Source organism: Cupressus sempervirens, chromosome 3, assembly GCF_028749045.1.
Source record: "Cupressus sempervirens isolate cs-2001-9-10 chromosome 3, ASM2874904v1, whole genome shotgun sequence".
NCBI classification, from domain to species: Eukaryota; Viridiplantae; Streptophyta; class Pinopsida; order Cupressales; family Cupressaceae; genus Cupressus; species Cupressus sempervirens.
Window position 1 is genome coordinate 354584396 of NC_143120.1, and position 18426 is coordinate 354602821.

General features: G+C 32.4%; 1 protein-coding gene across 1 annotated transcript; it reads left to right on the forward strand.

The window, feature by feature from the left end:
• The first annotated feature begins 1114 nt into the window (after window positions 1–1114).
• On the forward strand, window positions 1115–3374 carry LOC149566446 (dehydrogenase/reductase SDR family member FEY-like). The gene is made up of 8 exons (XM_089816478.1): window positions 1115–1281; window positions 1756–1864; window positions 1964–2090; window positions 2177–2313; window positions 2403–2504; window positions 2734–2829; window positions 2929–2986; window positions 3130–3374. Exons 1-8 carry the CDS (start codon window positions 1115–1117, stop codon window positions 3372–3374), a joined length of 1041 nt encoding a protein of 346 aa, XP_089672604.1.
• Window positions 3375–18426: the final 15052 nt, after the last annotated feature.

Genomic DNA, 18426 nt, shown 5'->3' on the forward strand with positions numbered 1-18426 from the left:
AAAGTAGAGGAGAAGATAATGTAAATAAAAATGAATTTCACTTAGTAAATGATAGACGTGTGTCATGCAACATTTTAATTTCATCATAAAATGAGTCCACAATCATTGACTAGACTTAAGCCAACATATATTACCATAGGTAAAGTAATAACCCAACACAATCTCAAAGGAATTTTTGTTTACAAAAAATGCATAATTTTAAATCTAGTATAAACAATGTTGAAAATCTCTAGCAAATTAGAATTTGTTCTTTGATCATCACACTATTTACATTACTTTCCTTCTAACTAATTTTACAGTATAGTAACCTAGAATATTGCCTAATAAATTTAAATTGATATTTATGTATACAAATAAACCCCATTAAATTATCATAGATTGCTATTACCATTGGCACAAAAATATTAAATTAATGATTGTCAATGTTTCCAACTAATTACATGAACTAATCTACACTATGTTTTTTATTGTGCTTTAAAATATGATAACTTCTAAGCTTTATTTAATAGAAACATCTTAAAAAAATATATAAAAAATATATATATATATATATATATATATATATATATATATATATATATATTCAAAACTGCGAAAAGATGATGGTTCATATTTCTTGTTCTTGAAGTATTTCTATCATTTGTTTAGTCACAAGGGTTTCCTGGAATGTATACCCTAACTTTAATGGGTTCAATTCTTCTATGCGAAGTTACAATTTTACAAGTGTCGTTATCGATACCCAACGGACACCACCGATTTTATGGCCACTACCGTCTGTTTCAATTAGTGAAAAGCGGCATCGACTTATTCCGGTGGTCACCTACCAGAATCTTCCACGAAAGACGACTTTGAGAGGAAAATAAAGGAATCGCATACCAAAATATTTTTAAAAAATTATTTGTGCGGTAGACGAACGGGATCTCTGGAAAAAGGCGAGAACATTCCCCACTGTCCAACTAAACTTTAGTTACATACCATTGTTTGCTTGGTCAATTAGAAATTAGGTGGCGGCTTGGCTTGGCTTGCCTTGATTATATTATATTATTTTGTTTTGTTTGAGATAATTGTTCTATAAATATTGGGCTTTGCGTATTCATGACATTAATGGTCAACGATGAATTGGAGGGTGTTGATAAACGGCCTCTGGGAAACGGCAAAGGACATATTTTGTCAGAAATTTGTGACAAGATATCTGCCTTCAAATCTTCTTCTTTCTGATCTCACTGGTCTGAATTGCATTGTCACTGGGGCTACCAGCGGGATTGGACTCCATACTGCAAGGTGGGTATAATTTCTATAGGTAATCTTTTTCCTAAGAGCTTATAGGAATGATGATTTAATCATTGTTGTGTTTTATTAAATTTAGTTCATATATGCATGGACCATGATTTCTGATTACGATGATTTTTTTGATCAATAAGAAGCAGAAGTTAAGATTTATTATTATTATGTGTTGTGATTAATTGTTGTTATTATTATTTATTAAGCTTGAGCAAATTTGAACCTAAGTCGTTTAAGATAAGAGACTCCTAATTTATCATTGTATTATAGACTCTTGCCTGCAATTAAGATGATTCTTGTAATGTTCTCATATGATAATTTAATTTGACAAAAGATCGTTCAAATGATTTTGATATAAAAAAATGTACATCCAATTTAATTGAAAAATAATAATTATTTGAAACAAATAGAAAGCAATTATTTGTGATCAATGTCTACTTATTAATAACAATATTGCTGTTTCTTTTCTTTCAGAGAGCTTGCAAAAGCGGGTGCTAATGTTTGTATGGCATGCCGTAATACAAAAACTGCTCTGCAACTTGTCCAAGAATGGAAACAACAGGCTTCTGGGAAGCCCATGTCTATAACTGTACTGGAAACTGTGTTTTTTATTTTGGCATATTACATAGTTTTTTCCCTTTTTTGAACAAGGAGAATATTGTATTGATATGACCAAATGGACCTAAAACAGATAATGGAATTGAATCTGCTGTCCTTAGCTTCAGTAAAAGCTTTTGCTGCCACTTGGGAATCTACTGGATGCCCAATTCATATTCTTATCAACAATGCGGGAATCCTTCGATTGGGAGGTTTGTTCTCCTTGTATGAATGCTGATAAGTTATATAGCCAGCTCATGGGAAGTAAGTAATAATAATTTCTCATTTTCGTAATCAGAACCAGAAAAGATGTCCAAGGATGGCTTTGAGGAACACATACAAGTAAATCATCTTGCACCAGCACTTCTTACATTCCTCCTCCTTCCTTTTCTAATCCGAGGAGCCCCTTCAAGGATAATAAGTCTCAACTCTGTGGTAATTAGTCTCCAAATGTTTCTTCAAAAGACAAAATTTGTATTTCACAAAATATACCTTGCAATCGTGCGTTTTGTCAACAACTGTAGGCTCACCATAACGCTGTGGTGGATTCTGCTTATCTGAATGCGGACTTGAGACTGAAAAACTATAGCAGTTTAATGGCTTATGCTTCAAGCAAACTTTCTCAGGTAAAATAGTTTACAGAATCTCTATATGCAATTTCTATTGTTTATATGTTGAAAACACCTATGCTAAGAGACCATATTTGAAAGTCAATGTTTGCCTTTAATTAGACGATTCACGAATAGCCCATTAAAAATGAAATGATCTACACGGAACGTATGTTTAATCTTAGGCTAATTAATACAACTCGTATATTCCAGCAGGTAATGTGACATTTCTAATTGTTTCTTGCAGTTGATGTTTTTGGACATTTTGTCAAGAAAAATTCCATCAAATGCAGAGGTTGGAGTTATCGCTGTTCATCCAGGAATCGTCAGCACAAATCTTGCGGTAATAAAATATATTCTACCTTGCCTAATATTATAATTTATCTGTTTTAAATATCATTAGAACAATGGATATTAATTGAAAATCTTACCGTTTTCCTAGAGAGATTATGAGCCCAGTTTCAGCAACAAATCGTTTTGGAGATTCGGTGCAGCTCAAGGTACCATAGTAGAATCAAGACATTCTCTTACATATCTCCAAAATTTTATATCCTCTTGAGGATCTTTAATGCAATCTTTTTTCAATTAACCTTACATAACAAATCCAACGCTCAAGATCATTGTGGTTTGAATTTTGGAATAGGTGCAAGAAGTGTATTGTTCTGTGCAACAGAACCAGAGATTGAACAATTTCTCCGCAAACGCAGAAATCGAAAGGAAGATGGATGTGTTTATTACAGTTACAATTGCAAACCAGCAAAAGTTTCAGCACAAGCTGCAGATCTCAATAACTCATTCCGAGTTTGGAATAAAACGCTTCAACTATTGGGCCTTTCTAATGAATGTATTGAGACATTTATAGATCAAGTGATTCCCCCGATACATTGAACCAACCCTGAATTGATGATAATTTTGTTCCGTTTTCTGCAACAGAAGTTATTTGTTACTTTTTGCTAGTTCAGAATATAAGGCTTCCATTCATAGAGAATTTCAATAATTCTGTTGAGATAACTATGCATCAAATTGTTCTCAATTAACTCATTATAGCTGTCTGAAATTAAATATAAATTGCAGATGTATAATTATTTACTGCTTACATAACTGACACTTTTCGCAGAGCACCATTTATTTTTTTAATCTGAGAGCCTAATGAGATCATGTTCTTGACAAAAAGTTAATAATAGATTCACAGGATACAATAGTACCCAAGAATTCTATTGCTTGACTGAAATTGCCGTTGACATTTTTGGTCAGAGTAGCGGAAAGAATGAATCTTTCTATTTTTAGTTTGTTACTTATTGTTCAAGGAATATGAGCCAGGGCTCCTAATGTCACACCACCTTGCTTATTGTTGTTTCAAAAGTAAAAAAGTAGCCTTTAGTATAACATATTTCGAGATAGGTACAGAGTTTCAAAGTTTGTTTTTGACTTGATAAGTGACAAATCAATATGCTATAGTTCTACTCATATTAATAAATGCATTCAAGTTATGATTACTCTTCGTTTGAAATTTTGAATAATAATGTCTGAATAAAAGTATATTATTTTTTAATTTTTTTTTTTTTTAATAAGGGTAAAATTTATCAATCAATGGATGTAATTTAAAGATTTTATAGTCATGGAAAATTTGAGAAGCAATTAGAAGTGTGAAATTAAAAAATATAAGATAGAGAAATTAGAAAGATTTCAAGTGGTCCATCAATTTGGCTATGTTTAGTTTTAGTGGGACAGTTTTTTTTATTAACGTTAGTAAGTTTTGTTTACACACTACAATAGTTACAACAATTGAATAAGGATTTCAAATAGAAATGAAGAGGAACATAATTTGGAGCACAAGATAATTATAAATGTTGAGCTTCATACATTAAAAAAAATACCACTTGAAGCTCAACAACTACTACGATAAATCGAAGACTTTGCCCTACATTGTCCTTATTTGTACTTCTTGACAAGGCTAAGAGAAAATCAAAGAAACTTGAAGTTTTCCCACAAGATGATCTTTGTCAATGTATTAGCTAATCTTTCCATAGTGTCTATTTTCTCTACTTGTAGTTTTCACTCCTCAAGAAGGTTTTGAATGAAAAGGAAATTGCACTACAATATGTTTAGTCCAAATGGGAAAGACAACATTAATGCCAAAGTTAATAGCACAATATCTAGCACAAAATGGAGTACAACTATATTGAGCACAATCTAAATCATCAAATAAATTTTGGTACTGAATCATTTCCTTTACTCCTTCACTACAAGAATTGTATTCAATTATTTTTGTATAAAAGAGCTACTATCGGTTGCAACCTTGAAACCAAAAGGATTGTTTCTCCACTAAATGTAAATGCGTAACTAGTAGTTGACCTTCTATTGTCTAAATTATTGGCCATATCAAAATCAATAAGTACTTTTAATGAGGCATCATGTCTAGCAAAACACAAAAAATAAACAAAAGTTTATTTTATGTACCTTAGGATCTACTTAATTGTATTGTGATGTGGTTTGTTTGAGTTACTCATAAACTTCTTACGACTGCTAGTAAATGGGAAATACCACTACTAGTATATGTTTGTTAAGAAGCTATGAGAAAAAATTGAGGTGACCTCTTGGAGAAATTTGGAAATACCCCCACCTGTTGGGATTTCCATGTGATCAAGGAATGGTACCTTCTTGAGGATGTTATAGACTTTGATAAATCTAAAAGGAAATTTAGTGCTAACCACAAATAACATCCCCCTCAAGTGGATGTATTAATAATGATTTTAACATATGCAAATTTTTTTTACAACAACCTCTCTAATATGGTAGAGGCACAAGCTCTACTATGGGGGATCAAATTTACTACCCTTTTAGGAAGGACCAAGTTGGTAGTTGAAAGGGATTCCAGCTTAATTTTTGAAGTTATCAATTGGCGGTAGTAGATAGATTTATCCCTAGTAGAAATTTTACTAGATGTTAGGATTTACCTTGATAGAATGGGGGCAATGACATGTCACTACACCTTTCATGAAAGAAACTATGTGGCTAACAAGCTAGGTGGTTTGGGTTTGGGAATTACAAGTGTTAGGTGTTGGATATTGTTAGCATCAATCCTTGCTAATATCACCACTCTCATGGAGAGTGAAGGATATGTCACCACTAATGGAACTTGATTTTAATCAATTACTATAGCTAGTAGTATGACACCCTTTGAGACTACTTTGAGGGTGGAAACTTTGAGTGGTTAACAAATATGATGGGAAACCATCACTTCACTTGCACGCCATTGTGGAAACTTGCCAAAAATGATCATAAAAATATTTTGGGTAGAAACACTAAGTACAAAAGGGTTGTTCATTTAAGGATAGACACAAATTTTTACCATGACATGATTGCAATGTTTTCCAAAAAGTTGAATTTATGACAAAAGCCTATTAATCTTTATATTTCATGTGTCAATGTATTATCCTTCTCCTTTGTACAATGGCCAAAATTATAATATCATCAACCAACCTTTGTGAAAGTTCTATTTATATAAACTCAATGTTTCTTTACATTACTGAGGGTGACCTACTTCCATTTATCAAGGCCATGGAAGGACATGTTGAGATCCTATCCATGCAACTAGTTAACACTTGGCAGGAATGACATGTCACCATTGGTGGCATTACATTTGAGATTAATGAGGGTGTCAAAGCTCAGGCTATAGGGTTATCCATGAAGGAAAAGAAGTAGATAAGGGTTAGTAAGAAAGAGGATGAGACTAGTATGAGTATGTTCTCGAAAGAAGGTGAGGCATCTATCTGATTCCATGGTGGATTTAGCACAAAGAGCTTCTTGAGCCCATGGGATGATGTCTACTACCTAATAATGAAATATCTCACTCATGAAGGGAAACATAACATAAATTATGAATAGTACTTTTTGCTACTAAATTATTTTTGTTATCATTAAAAAAATTCTTTCTTCTTGTTAATGGATTTAGAAGCTTTAGCTATGGATGTGAAGATATGTATGGCTAAGGGAAAAATTTACAACATCATTCACCAGGTTTTGATTTTTGGATTGTATAACTTCCATAAAGTTATGTATCTTCTTAGGATCATTATGCTAGTCCATCCCTTACACCTAATGCTTCTCCTCTGGTTGTTCCTAATCTGATACACACTTTGTCTATTGTGTCTAAAGCTTCCCCTATATCTAGTAGTAGAAAAGCTAAGGGCCCTCACATTGTGTCTTTCTCAAAATATAACCCTAAGCTAGAGGTCAACCTTAGAAATATTAGTGCTAAGTTGATGGGAGGTAGGACAAGACCCCACAATTTTCTTATTAACCTAGGAAAAAAAAGGTGGAAAAAAACAAAATATTAATGAAGTTGACTTGGACTATGATTCCAATGATAATGAGGAAAAAATGTAATAGTCTTGCCATAAAGAAGGCTAGGAGAATTCAATGCATTGAGGAGGATTCTTATGATTCAGCTAAATCCTCTGCTAATACTAAAGAGCCCAACTAGGAACATTTTAATGTCTCTGTCACATTTAGCAAGGGAACTATGGACTTGGTTGCTATGAAAGAAATTATAAACTTCCCTTAGACTCTTACCTCCCCTTTGAGGAAACAAAAGCATGAACCCCCTGGTAGCCTTGACCTCCTTTTACTTCCTCTCCCCCCACCCCACATGGTCATCCCCTGACTACATCCCCTATCTAAAATCCCCACCCTCCCCCTAGTCTTGATAGAACTACTTTCTTGTAAGTGAAAGTGGAGTTGAAAAAGTATGGATCAAGCTAGAGAAGAAAACAGATAGAATGATTGAGCTAGAGTCTCATTTCATAACCTTGGCTGATTTTTGTGTCAAGGTCACACATGCTACTTTAACTACCATCCAACTCCTGCAATAGGAGAAGGAGAAGGTGAAACATAAAGTAGGGAAAATCAATATTGAGGACTTTTTCCCTTTCTATGTCTTTAATTTTATTTCTATTATGTTATTTTCTATACTTTAAACTCTCAAACTCCACATTGGAAGATGCAACATAATCTCATTATGGTTTTAATGAAATTTTTATTATGAGCCTCTGATACTATGTTTAGTTTAATTGATAGTTTAGTGTGGATGGGGTACCTTTTTTTCCTATCTGCAAGACCTATTTTTATAGTAAGTTTGTCGTTCACTGCTATGTTTTCTATATTAATTTTGGGAGTGTAGTCTTATGACTATGGGTCTATGGGCTTTGATTCTACTAGTAGTGAGTCTATCACTATGCCTGTATTCTTTGGCCAGTCATCAAAATTTTGACTACTTTTTAATATCAAAAAAATACATGAGACTCCTTACATTTTAAGAATACAAAATGCACTTCATTTTTACTTGCTCCTCTTGTGGATTGAGATACATTGGTGAAGTAAAAGGGAAATGATCAACTAATAGAGTACTGACAACTTTGGCATCCTCCATGCCTAACCTGTCCAAAGCTTTGAGAATATAATGTTTTGGAAACTACTTGTTTTCTCTCTTTCATCTATCCTAGATGTTGAAGATTAAAAGTATCTTTCTTGTTGGACATATCCTTCATTGAATATTACTGTACAATTTGTTGTTTCAATTATTAAATCAACTTCATGCTAGAGACTGGAACTAGTATTCCATTAACAAAAATAAAGTGTAATAAAGTGTAGCATAAATTCACCATTGGATAACCTTTTGTAATACACACACATATAAATTTTTTTGTGAATAAATTGATCCTTAATCATAAAGATATCAAACTTAAGGTACCACTACCTTGGGACTTCCTTGACCCCATATAAGATTTTCTTTAATATAAGTTGTAAGGTATTATGAGTCTATTATAATTTTCATATTCATGTAATAAAAACATTATTATATCTTAATAGAGGTAATATAATTTTGATCATAAGGGTGAGTGAGTAGCCGAGTTGGTGTGAAGGCGAGTCATGAGGCGTAGTGTTAGGCTAATGATCCCGGTGCTACACATCAACTCCGGTTCGAGTCACACTAGGTTTACCACAAACCCTTTTTTGCCAATAGTGGCATGTCATGATGGTTAAGTTGTTGAGTTGTTATCCTTGCCATCAAGGTTCAAATCTAATGGGGATGAGGTCCCCCGTTTGTGGCCTCACTAGTTCATAGCTCCAGGTCAAAGCGTTTACCCCTCTTTAAAAAAATATATAATTTTGATCATAATATAAATGTAAATTAGTAAAATCTTTCTTGTTTAATTTTATTTAAAAAACATTTCTCATCATTTCACTTACCCTATTATAGTTATTTTAAATACTCACCATTTCACTCAAAGTAATATTTATTTACTTAATAGGGTATCATAAAAATAAATCAAAAGAAATGTATAAGCCAATAAATATATTAATAGGAAATATCCTTTAAAAGTTACAATTCAAGGTAGAGAAATGTAGATCATTTGAACTTGATACTTTCTTTGATATGATTATTAATAGTCATATGATTAGATAAAACACATTTACAACTTTTTTAAAGTCTCATTTTAATGTTTTTGTGTAGAAAGAGGAGTGACAATGGACAGGTTAGATTTCCTAGTACTAGAGGAGTCCCACGAGATGTCTCTGATGTTAATTATGAGTATGATAAAGGTGGGCATTTTCTTATTTCCTTAAGTAATTTATCTTTGTTTTTTTGGTAGTTTCTTATTTCACATGCTTCTCTACATTTTGAATTTTTTTTCTTCTGCAACTTCTTTCCTTCCCTTTCCATTCTTCTAATGGATTTCTTTTGTGTTGGCATTCAAAGGCTTGGAGAGAGTGGGTTTTTCATTTCTATTTCTTCTTTTATTTTGGCTACTAGTACTACTTGTCAGATTCTCCCTTGCATGGCTTCTATAGAGGAAATTTCAACTCCTATTATGGTGGGTCTCTCATTACATTTTTTTTTGTTGGTTTGGTTAATTTTAGGATATTATTAATCTATCTCATTTCTAATAGAGGTGGAATCTTCTTCTATGGAGGTGGATAATGGCTAGTGGATTGATGATATTTAGTGCTCAGTATGGTTTTTCCATAGTTGTGAACTCTTAGTAGCAAGTTATTTTTTATTTTACATCACACTTCTTATCAACTTCTTCTCCTCTGCTCCTATTGAGATAGGATAATATCCTTTATCTAGTTGAAAGGATTTTTTGTTAAAGAAAGGCAATTTATGGATCAAAGTTCTTGGTTTGTGTCAACAAGTTGGCATTTGACTCTCATCTTTAACCCTTTTTTTTAATGTTTGGGGGGCCTTGGTAATTCCCTCATTCTTCCCCTATTCTATTTTTTGAGGTTGTAGTTATGGGATCCATGTCAAAACTGGCAATACAAGGTTGGGGATTCTTGTAAAACCCCATGATGGATTTGGGTTCCATCATTCAATCCAAAGGTACATTATAGTTTCTTTTTTGGCTTACATTCGTTGGAGGTTATCCATGAAAGTTTGGCGAGCCTTTTGAAAACGCTATTTTTATTGTGATATTAACACTAAGGCGCATTGTATTTTTAGCTAATACTTTACTATAGAATCAATTAAAGGTGATTTTTCAAGGTTAGAGGAACATCTAAAAAACTCCTATTGACTTGAAGGATCATTTTTATTCATTATCAGGTCATAGGAACTTGAGAAAACCATAGTTAAACTCTTTTGGTGTTATAGGATCTCTTTTCACTATAATTTTCAATTCTAAAATGATAAAAAATAAGTAATCTATTATAAATTGATTTTTGTAATCTCTTTTCCAAAAGCTTTTTAAATATGGCCTTTAGTCCATATGCTACAATCAAGTAGATCTACACATCCTTCTTCTATCTCCTTTTTTGTTTCAATGAGAACATTGAACATATTATATTGTTTCAATACATTTCTTTAAACATATAATACATGTAATAATATTTGAACTTTATTTATATTATTCACATATTTGACATTTTCATACTTTGCTTCACTTTTAAGCTAAACAACTCTCTAATTCTTTGCCCAAACCTTTTCTAAACATATACTTCTATACATTTTCTTCATAGTTCAAATATGACATTCTTTCCAAAACATGTTTCTCTCTTTTCATGATTTCTAACAATATTTTCAAACTTGATACATTATCATCTTCATTCATATAAATTTTATCCAAAAGGGTTTGAAATACATTACACTACTAAAATGCACTATCAAATAAATAAAATAAATTTTATGTATCACACGAAACAACACATATTGAAGTCATTGATCTTAAATGTTCATTACATATTATAAGTGATTGACCTAGTTTGTTATTCTATTATTTTATATTTGGTATTAAATTCATGTAGAAATAGTGTTCTTCTTTTTCTTGTTATCTTTTGTATTAATAAATCATTCTACTTTTTCACCTCATCAAACAAGTTTTATTTTTTAAACAAAAAATTATTGTTCTTTCCAATAATTGCTTATCATTATCCTTTTGATATTAATATAAATTGTGAAATATCCTTTTCAACTTTCATCATATTTTTTTCAAACATATTTCTCATACATAAATACTTATTTTTTCTTACCATTTGCTCAATTTACCTTTTTGGATATTCTTAATAGGACATTTTGCTAAGATCATAGAGTGGTACCAATCTCACAACATGAAAGATGACCTTGCTATTGGTATGATTCAAGCTTAGCCTATTGATCTATCCTAAAATGTTACTTTGAAAATATGTAATGAGTGGAATTTGATTGTAATTGTATATTTGAATAAATTTAGAAAATTAGAAGAAAGATATCTTACAAATCTAGAATATTAATATACAATTTACATGTTTCTATATATAAAATATTTATATAAATTCAAAATTAATTATAAACAAAACATATGAACATAAAAAAATTGTTTAGCATTATTAGTTTATTATATTAGATAAACTAAATGAATTTAGAAATTTACATAAATTATAAATTTTTTATTTTTTATTTTTTAATAACATTTACCTTCAAATTTTCAGCTTCCTAATCTCAGGAGTCTAAACTGTATAGTGAGTAGGGATTAGACTCCATACAATAATGTAGACATTTTTATAGGTAATCTTTTCTCTAAAGAGTTCTCCCTTTTATTTTTCACAATTCATTCTAGATCATTGTTTTTATTTCTACATATTTGTTTATATAAGGATGGACAATCTTTTGTCATTTAAAAGGCTTGTAAAAATAAATAGTTTAATTTGAAACAATAATAATATAAAGTTATTGATTTACATATATGCATAAAGAATCTACACAATTACCAATAACAGATTTCTTATAAATCGCTTCTAATTGTAGCTTTAGTTATTTCCAACATTTTTAACAATGTTTGGCTACATTCTATGATTCTCTTCATAATACTAAATTATTCAGTTGCGAGAATTTGTCAAAATGTATACCTCAACTTTAATCGGTTCACTTCTTATACATTAAGTTTCAGCTTTACAAGTGGCTTACAGCCACCGATTTTGTGGTCACAGACAATGGACCATACATAAAATCCCCATTTCTGGAAATTAGAATGTAATGATAAGTATCTTTTACTTTTTAGTAATGCTTTATCATGTTATTCCATAAAAGACAAGATTCAGAAGATGCAAAGAATTTTTTGTTTTGAGTAGGGTCAAGTGTGGATGACTCAAACATCACACAATAAGTGAAGAATTAAGTTTGAAAAAAAAAGTGAACTTTGACTATTTAAAACTTTTGGTGTAGGAATTAAGCTTAGTGTGATATATAAGAATTTTGAATGGTCAAAGTTGACTTATTTTTGCAAGCTTAATTTCTTTTTTAGTGTGTGATGTTTAAGGTTGGCCACATAAATTTGAGCAACTTCTCCATGAACGTTAAAACTAAGCGAAAATGGATGTTTTTATTACAGCGACAATGTGCAAACAAACTCAAGTCTAAGCACAAGCTTAGCCATTGATGACTTTTTGGAATTCCAACTATTGACCCTTTCAAATAAATGTATGGAGAGAAGTATAAATCAATTTATTCTGCAATATATTTAGATAATTACTTCAAATGTTACTATTACAGAAGGATATTATGATTAAATTATCTATCTGTTACAAAGTTTTTGATTTCTAAACTTAAAAAAATTTCTTCATAATACAAAACCCCTATGAATTATTAAACATGTTTTTATTTTAGCTTCTAAGTTCAAAATAAGGAGCTTCAATTCATAGAAAATTCAAATTATGAGTCGATTGAGATAACTATGAATCAAATTGTTTTTAGTATGCTAATGATAGTTGTCTGAATATTAATATAAGTTGCACGTAGATAATATTTATTTATAGGTGAATTCTTTACTATTTTCTTAGTTATTACTCTTTGAAAATAAGTATTCTTTCTTTAACTTTAGAGGCTGATGACATCATGATCATGGAATAAAGAAGAAATAGATTCATCGAATCCAACTACTCAATAACCTTTTAAAGGTTACTTAGTGCACCTAGCACACTTATCAAGGTGCACAAGGTGCACTAAACTCCACTTTAGAGCTCAATAAAGGTTTTTTGTGTGGTTTTGCTAGGGTTTAGGATTCTGGGTCTGATTTTTTAGCAATTAGGGTTTTGTTAGAGTTTAATTTTCAGTCCTCTAGACTAATGTGTTTATGTTTTGTGTAGATAAAATGACTTCCTCATCATCCTCACTTGTAGAGAAGATGGATCCAAAACTAGTTGTTTTTAAGTTTCAAGGGGCACTTAAGAAATCACACTTTCAAAATGCACATTTAGAGATTAGAGATACTGAGTTGGGACACATAGACTATAACACATTCCTGGTACTTTCCAACAAGCCTAAGGAGAGTTCCTCAATGATCTCAACACTTTTAAGATCAGGCTTGGTTAATTTAGCCTCACATCTCACATTAGTTCAATCTTTAGAGCTTGTCATGGATTTGGTACAGAATTTTGTGTCAAAAGAAAGAGTTGTGAAGAGTATAATACGGGAGAACTCTTGAGAGCTAATCAATATGTGAAAATTAATTATCATCAAGCAGAAAGATGGTATAGGGATAATGAAAATAAAGCTAAAGAGATCATACAATTCATTCATCATTGATAGAACACTAATGGGATGAAGAGAAGGAAAAATAGATATGACTAGAGGATACAGGAAGGATGACATTGAATACACCATTATACTTCTGAGAAGGGTTATGGGTCTACTAGGCACCTGAACATTTGGATGGTACATTTCAGCGAGACCATCAAAACAACTAAAATTCCAATTGATTGGGCCACAATAGTAAGTGAAAACTTATATGAGTAGTTGGTAGGATTCAAAGTCATCCCCAAGTTTTGCATGACATCATACTTGGCGTATTTACTAGCAGTAAGGACAACTAACAGTCCAAGATTGTATACGAAGGGAAGCATGCAAGATGCTAATGCTTCACCTTATGTGGTATATCCTCAACTGGTAAAGAACAATCTCTTGAATTAGATAAAAGAATAAAAAATATTGAATGACACTTTCATTTTTACAATCATCTAGTTTATTGAGAGTGATTATGCCAAGAGGATGTCAGTAGAGGCAACAGTAAGGATTGTAGAGATGGGTGCCTATTACATCCAGTTTAAGACATTCACCTACCTAAGGGTAGCAAGTACAATTGTGAATTTGAAGAAACTCTTGAGATATCCATTGGATAGACTCATTTTACTAGATATTGCAAGCCAACTCACATTTGCATATGACAAAGTGAGGAAATAACATAAGAAGACCTGGGTATGACCCATCACTATAGGTCCATTTGAAGTAGAGTAGAAATAGAATATCATGACATTTGATGTAGAATGGGATCAATATCCCTTGGAGGATTACAACTCTCCTAGTCCATTTTTTAACAATATTGGTAGAGTTCAACTTTTGGTAGGAAAATAATTTGTTCATGAAGATGCAGGAGAAGATCATTGGATAAACAAGATATATGATTATGATATCCAAATTAGGGATTAATTTAGGATGACTCTATATCTGGTAGGAAATTCCTTAAAGACAAAGATCCCACTAAAGGTTGTCCAACAAGACACTCCAGATGTCTTAGATCCCTTGTACAATTGTTACAAGATATTTGATAGACCAATTATGAATCTAGAGGTTGGTAGGGAAGAGAATGTAGATATCAATAATATGATGAGACATATAATCCAACTGACAAGAGACTAGATAAAGAAGCCCTTTAAGTTGGATTTGATTCCTCAGAAAATCACCTTGCAAGCCACAACACACCCAATAAAGGGTAAAGGTGTAGAAGTTACAGTGCCAACATTCCTTTCCCAATGACCAATTAGGCCATAAATAATATATAAACATGACAGGGATGTTGGGTACTTTAGAGCTAACAAATAAAAGAATAAGAGAAAAATGGCTTCTCTAAAGCAAGCTAAACCCAAACCTAAAGAACCTCAACAAGAAGATGTGACTCAAGCCCAAAGAGGTAGCTCAAGCACCTGAGAACCAAGAGCCTCAAAATTAAGAAACAACTCAAAATCAGGATATTCCACAAGTGCCTTGCCCAGAATAGGAAGAAGAATAACAACCTAAGTAGGAAGAATAGGAGGTATCCTTGCCCCTCTAAGAGGAAGAAGCCTCTTACTCAGCTACTAAGAAAGCTAAGGTTAGACCTACTGTCAGAAGGACTTGAAGGCAACAGATACAAAAAAAGGTTATACCTTTTCCTCTAGTCCTAAAAACCATCCTTGAAGAGGATGAAGAAGATGAAGAAGATAATCTCACATTGAATCAAAGGACATGCTTAGCAAGGACTACCAAGGAAGAGAGAAGGAGAAGCTCCACCATTATGCCACCATATGTTCCTAGACAACCTATTGAGGTGAAAACTCTAGAGGATGAGTAGCAACAATGGATGGATGAACAAGAGGGGCAAGGAATAAATATTTTCAATATGTCTAATTTTGACTTTATTCTAGTAGGGACTGAGTGGTTGGGTGATAAAATATGAGATACACTCATGAACGAACCTTTGGGAGAGGATTGGAATCAAATCCCACCTCTACCATGCAATGTTCAGTCACTCCCCTCTCTCTTGTCATTGAATAAGAGAGAGAGGCGTATCAAGAGGAGCTAGAATAAAGGCCAGTCGATGAAATATCAAAGGAAGGACAGATACCTGAAGATACTCAAAAAAATTCTCAAGATACAGAGATGAGGACTCTTAATCCTATAGATGTAGGGACAACAAATTTAGATCTCCCCCTAAGGGAGAAGACTCCAGAAAGGAGGGATAAGGGAAAAGGGCTTGCTAGGAAAACTTCCTCTTCAACCCAATACTTGTCTCCTATGGGCATTGCAGTAGCCTAGTTGAAAAGAGAAGTTATAGTCTGACAAAAGCTACAGGTGAACTTGAATGAAGAGGAGAATATGGATGTACTAGTAGAAGCCATCAAGAGGCCTAAGCCACCTACATGTGATGCACAATAATTGACCTTCATAATGAAGAATAGAGATCATGACCTACTTACTCACATAGTCATTCCTCCTCCACATGCTAAGACCAAAGATTTGACTCCTAAGGACTATAAAATTACATAAGTCCTATTAGGAAGTCCCATAGTAGATACAACTAAAGTAATGATCATTATGAGAATTAGGGAGGTTTTTAGGCATTTTGATGATAATAAGAATAAATTAATAAAGGTACGCAATGAGAATGAGATACTCAGAGGATATCGATATAGAATTGTAGCTCCATTAGATCAAGACCACCTAGACGTTACTCTTTGTTGCGATACTAGAAAGGAGAGATGAGGTGAGTATCCAAGTAGATTCATTTTTGAGAGTATGTCAGCAATGGTGTGACCATTTTGAGAAGAAGGGTGTAGAAATAATAGAGGCTAATTTGAACCTATTGCATAAAGTGCATTCTAATGTGGAGAAAATGATATCTATGGTGGACCAAGATTTTGGGTCTATGGATGAAGTACATATAGCCAAAAAAGTCCTTCAAGAACTCAAAACAATAAAAGGTAAAAGGTATCATACACTCATAGAAGTGTATACAATAGATGAGATTGATAGACTTAAGGATTTGATTGAGAAGATAGCTATTAGAAATAAGGTCATGGGAAAACTACATGAAGATATTTAGAAGTTAAAATGCCAATCTCAAGAGAAAATTTTGGATGTAGATAGGTTTTATGATGTAGTTTAACACCTAGAAACATTCAGAGAAGGCCAAGCTTTAATTTTTGGAGCTTCCAGTGACTGCTAGATCCTCTTACAAATTCTTTCTTTGTTTTAAGACATGTAAAGGCTCATGCACCAATTAAATTATATAAATAAGGGGAGAGTCATACTTAGCACCATTTAGACAGTCAATTTGTACATAAATAGATTTGTTTTATTAGTTTAGAAGCATAATTTTGCATAAAGAGATCTCTCACTCTCAACACAAATTAAGGAGATGATTTCTTATAAATTTAGGAATGTAATATGTATTCCAAGTTGTTATTTTGATGCAATAATACAAGATATTAGTGCTCTTATTTTAGAGTGTAGTTATTCTTTCCAGAGTGTGTTATTTTTGTGGATTCTTGTTCATCAAAATAATGGAGCCAATCATTGTTTTGTGTTGATTTGATTGTGAGATATTTTAGTTTTGGTGTTTGTCGTGTGTTGATGAATTCCATTGATATATAGAGTTGGAGAAGAGATCACCCTATTGTTCCTACATAGCTTCTTATCTTGCATGAGCACACTTTGCATGGCCTAAGAATTTGACAAGAAGTGAAACATCTTTTAGTTTTACTAAATTCCCATCAATGATTGCATCTGTGGATTTGAGGAAGCATTGCTCCTACTTTCATTTGTTTCCTACCCAATTTTTTCAATGATTTAACTCACAGAGGTGTTGTTACCATGATTTATGTCTGTTAGGAATTTTGATTTCATGCTATTTACTTTCATCTCTTCTTACCTTATCTTTGTTATTTTCTTTGCTAGCCCTTCGATAAATCAGGAATTCATACAGTTGCATTGTTAGATTACATTCATTTAAAGATAGAAAATACCAAAAACATATCTCTTTTTTTGGTTAATTTTGAAACAACGATCAGATTGATCATCTTATCCAAAATTGGTTTGAATGAGAAAAGGTCTCTTTGTGAACAAAAATTTTTATCTTCAATTGAAAAGATTCAGTAGGTCTCAAGATCACCTAAAACCTTTTTGTTGACCCCAGACCAGCTTTTCAAAAGAGGAGTTTGAAAGGATTTTTGTTGTTAAGCATCATGAAAAATGATAGGTCAACACTTACCATTCTTGGTGTTCTTTCCTCCATAGTGTCCCCTTCACACTCTCATATGTTTTAGTCTATTTGGTATTGTGAGTGGTTCGCAGATCTTAGTATTCTATTTATAATTACTAAAATATGTGATACATTTTGGCACACTCAATAGTTATATGGTGTTCCACTCAACTAATATTTTGAGCACTATAATAAGAGCTTCATACTCTGAGATGTTTCAACATCAACATTGTTGCACTAGAATTGGAGTTCAAAAGACTTAGGAATTTAGTCACCTTGAGGGATGACCAAGAGTATGTTGGCTCTGAAACAATGAGATGTGCAAGATCAATCAAAGTATAATTTCCAAGATGGTAGTTCCTCTATTAGATAGAGATGTTCATCTAGGAACTCCATAATGAGAGGGCAATCAGAAATCAAGGGTGCATCAACCAAGTGATCTACTATAGCTTGACCTTTGATAGCTTTTTTATCGACATACTAGATGTCAAACTTAGTAAGAAGCATGACCCATTTTGTTAGGCACCTTGTGAGTACTATGTGTGACAACATATATTTTAATAGATCAATCTTGGATATTAGTTGCACCATGTGACTCAACATGTAATGAAAAAGCTTCTAAGTGGCAAAAACCACATCTAGGCAAGCTTTTTCCATGGGTGTATAAT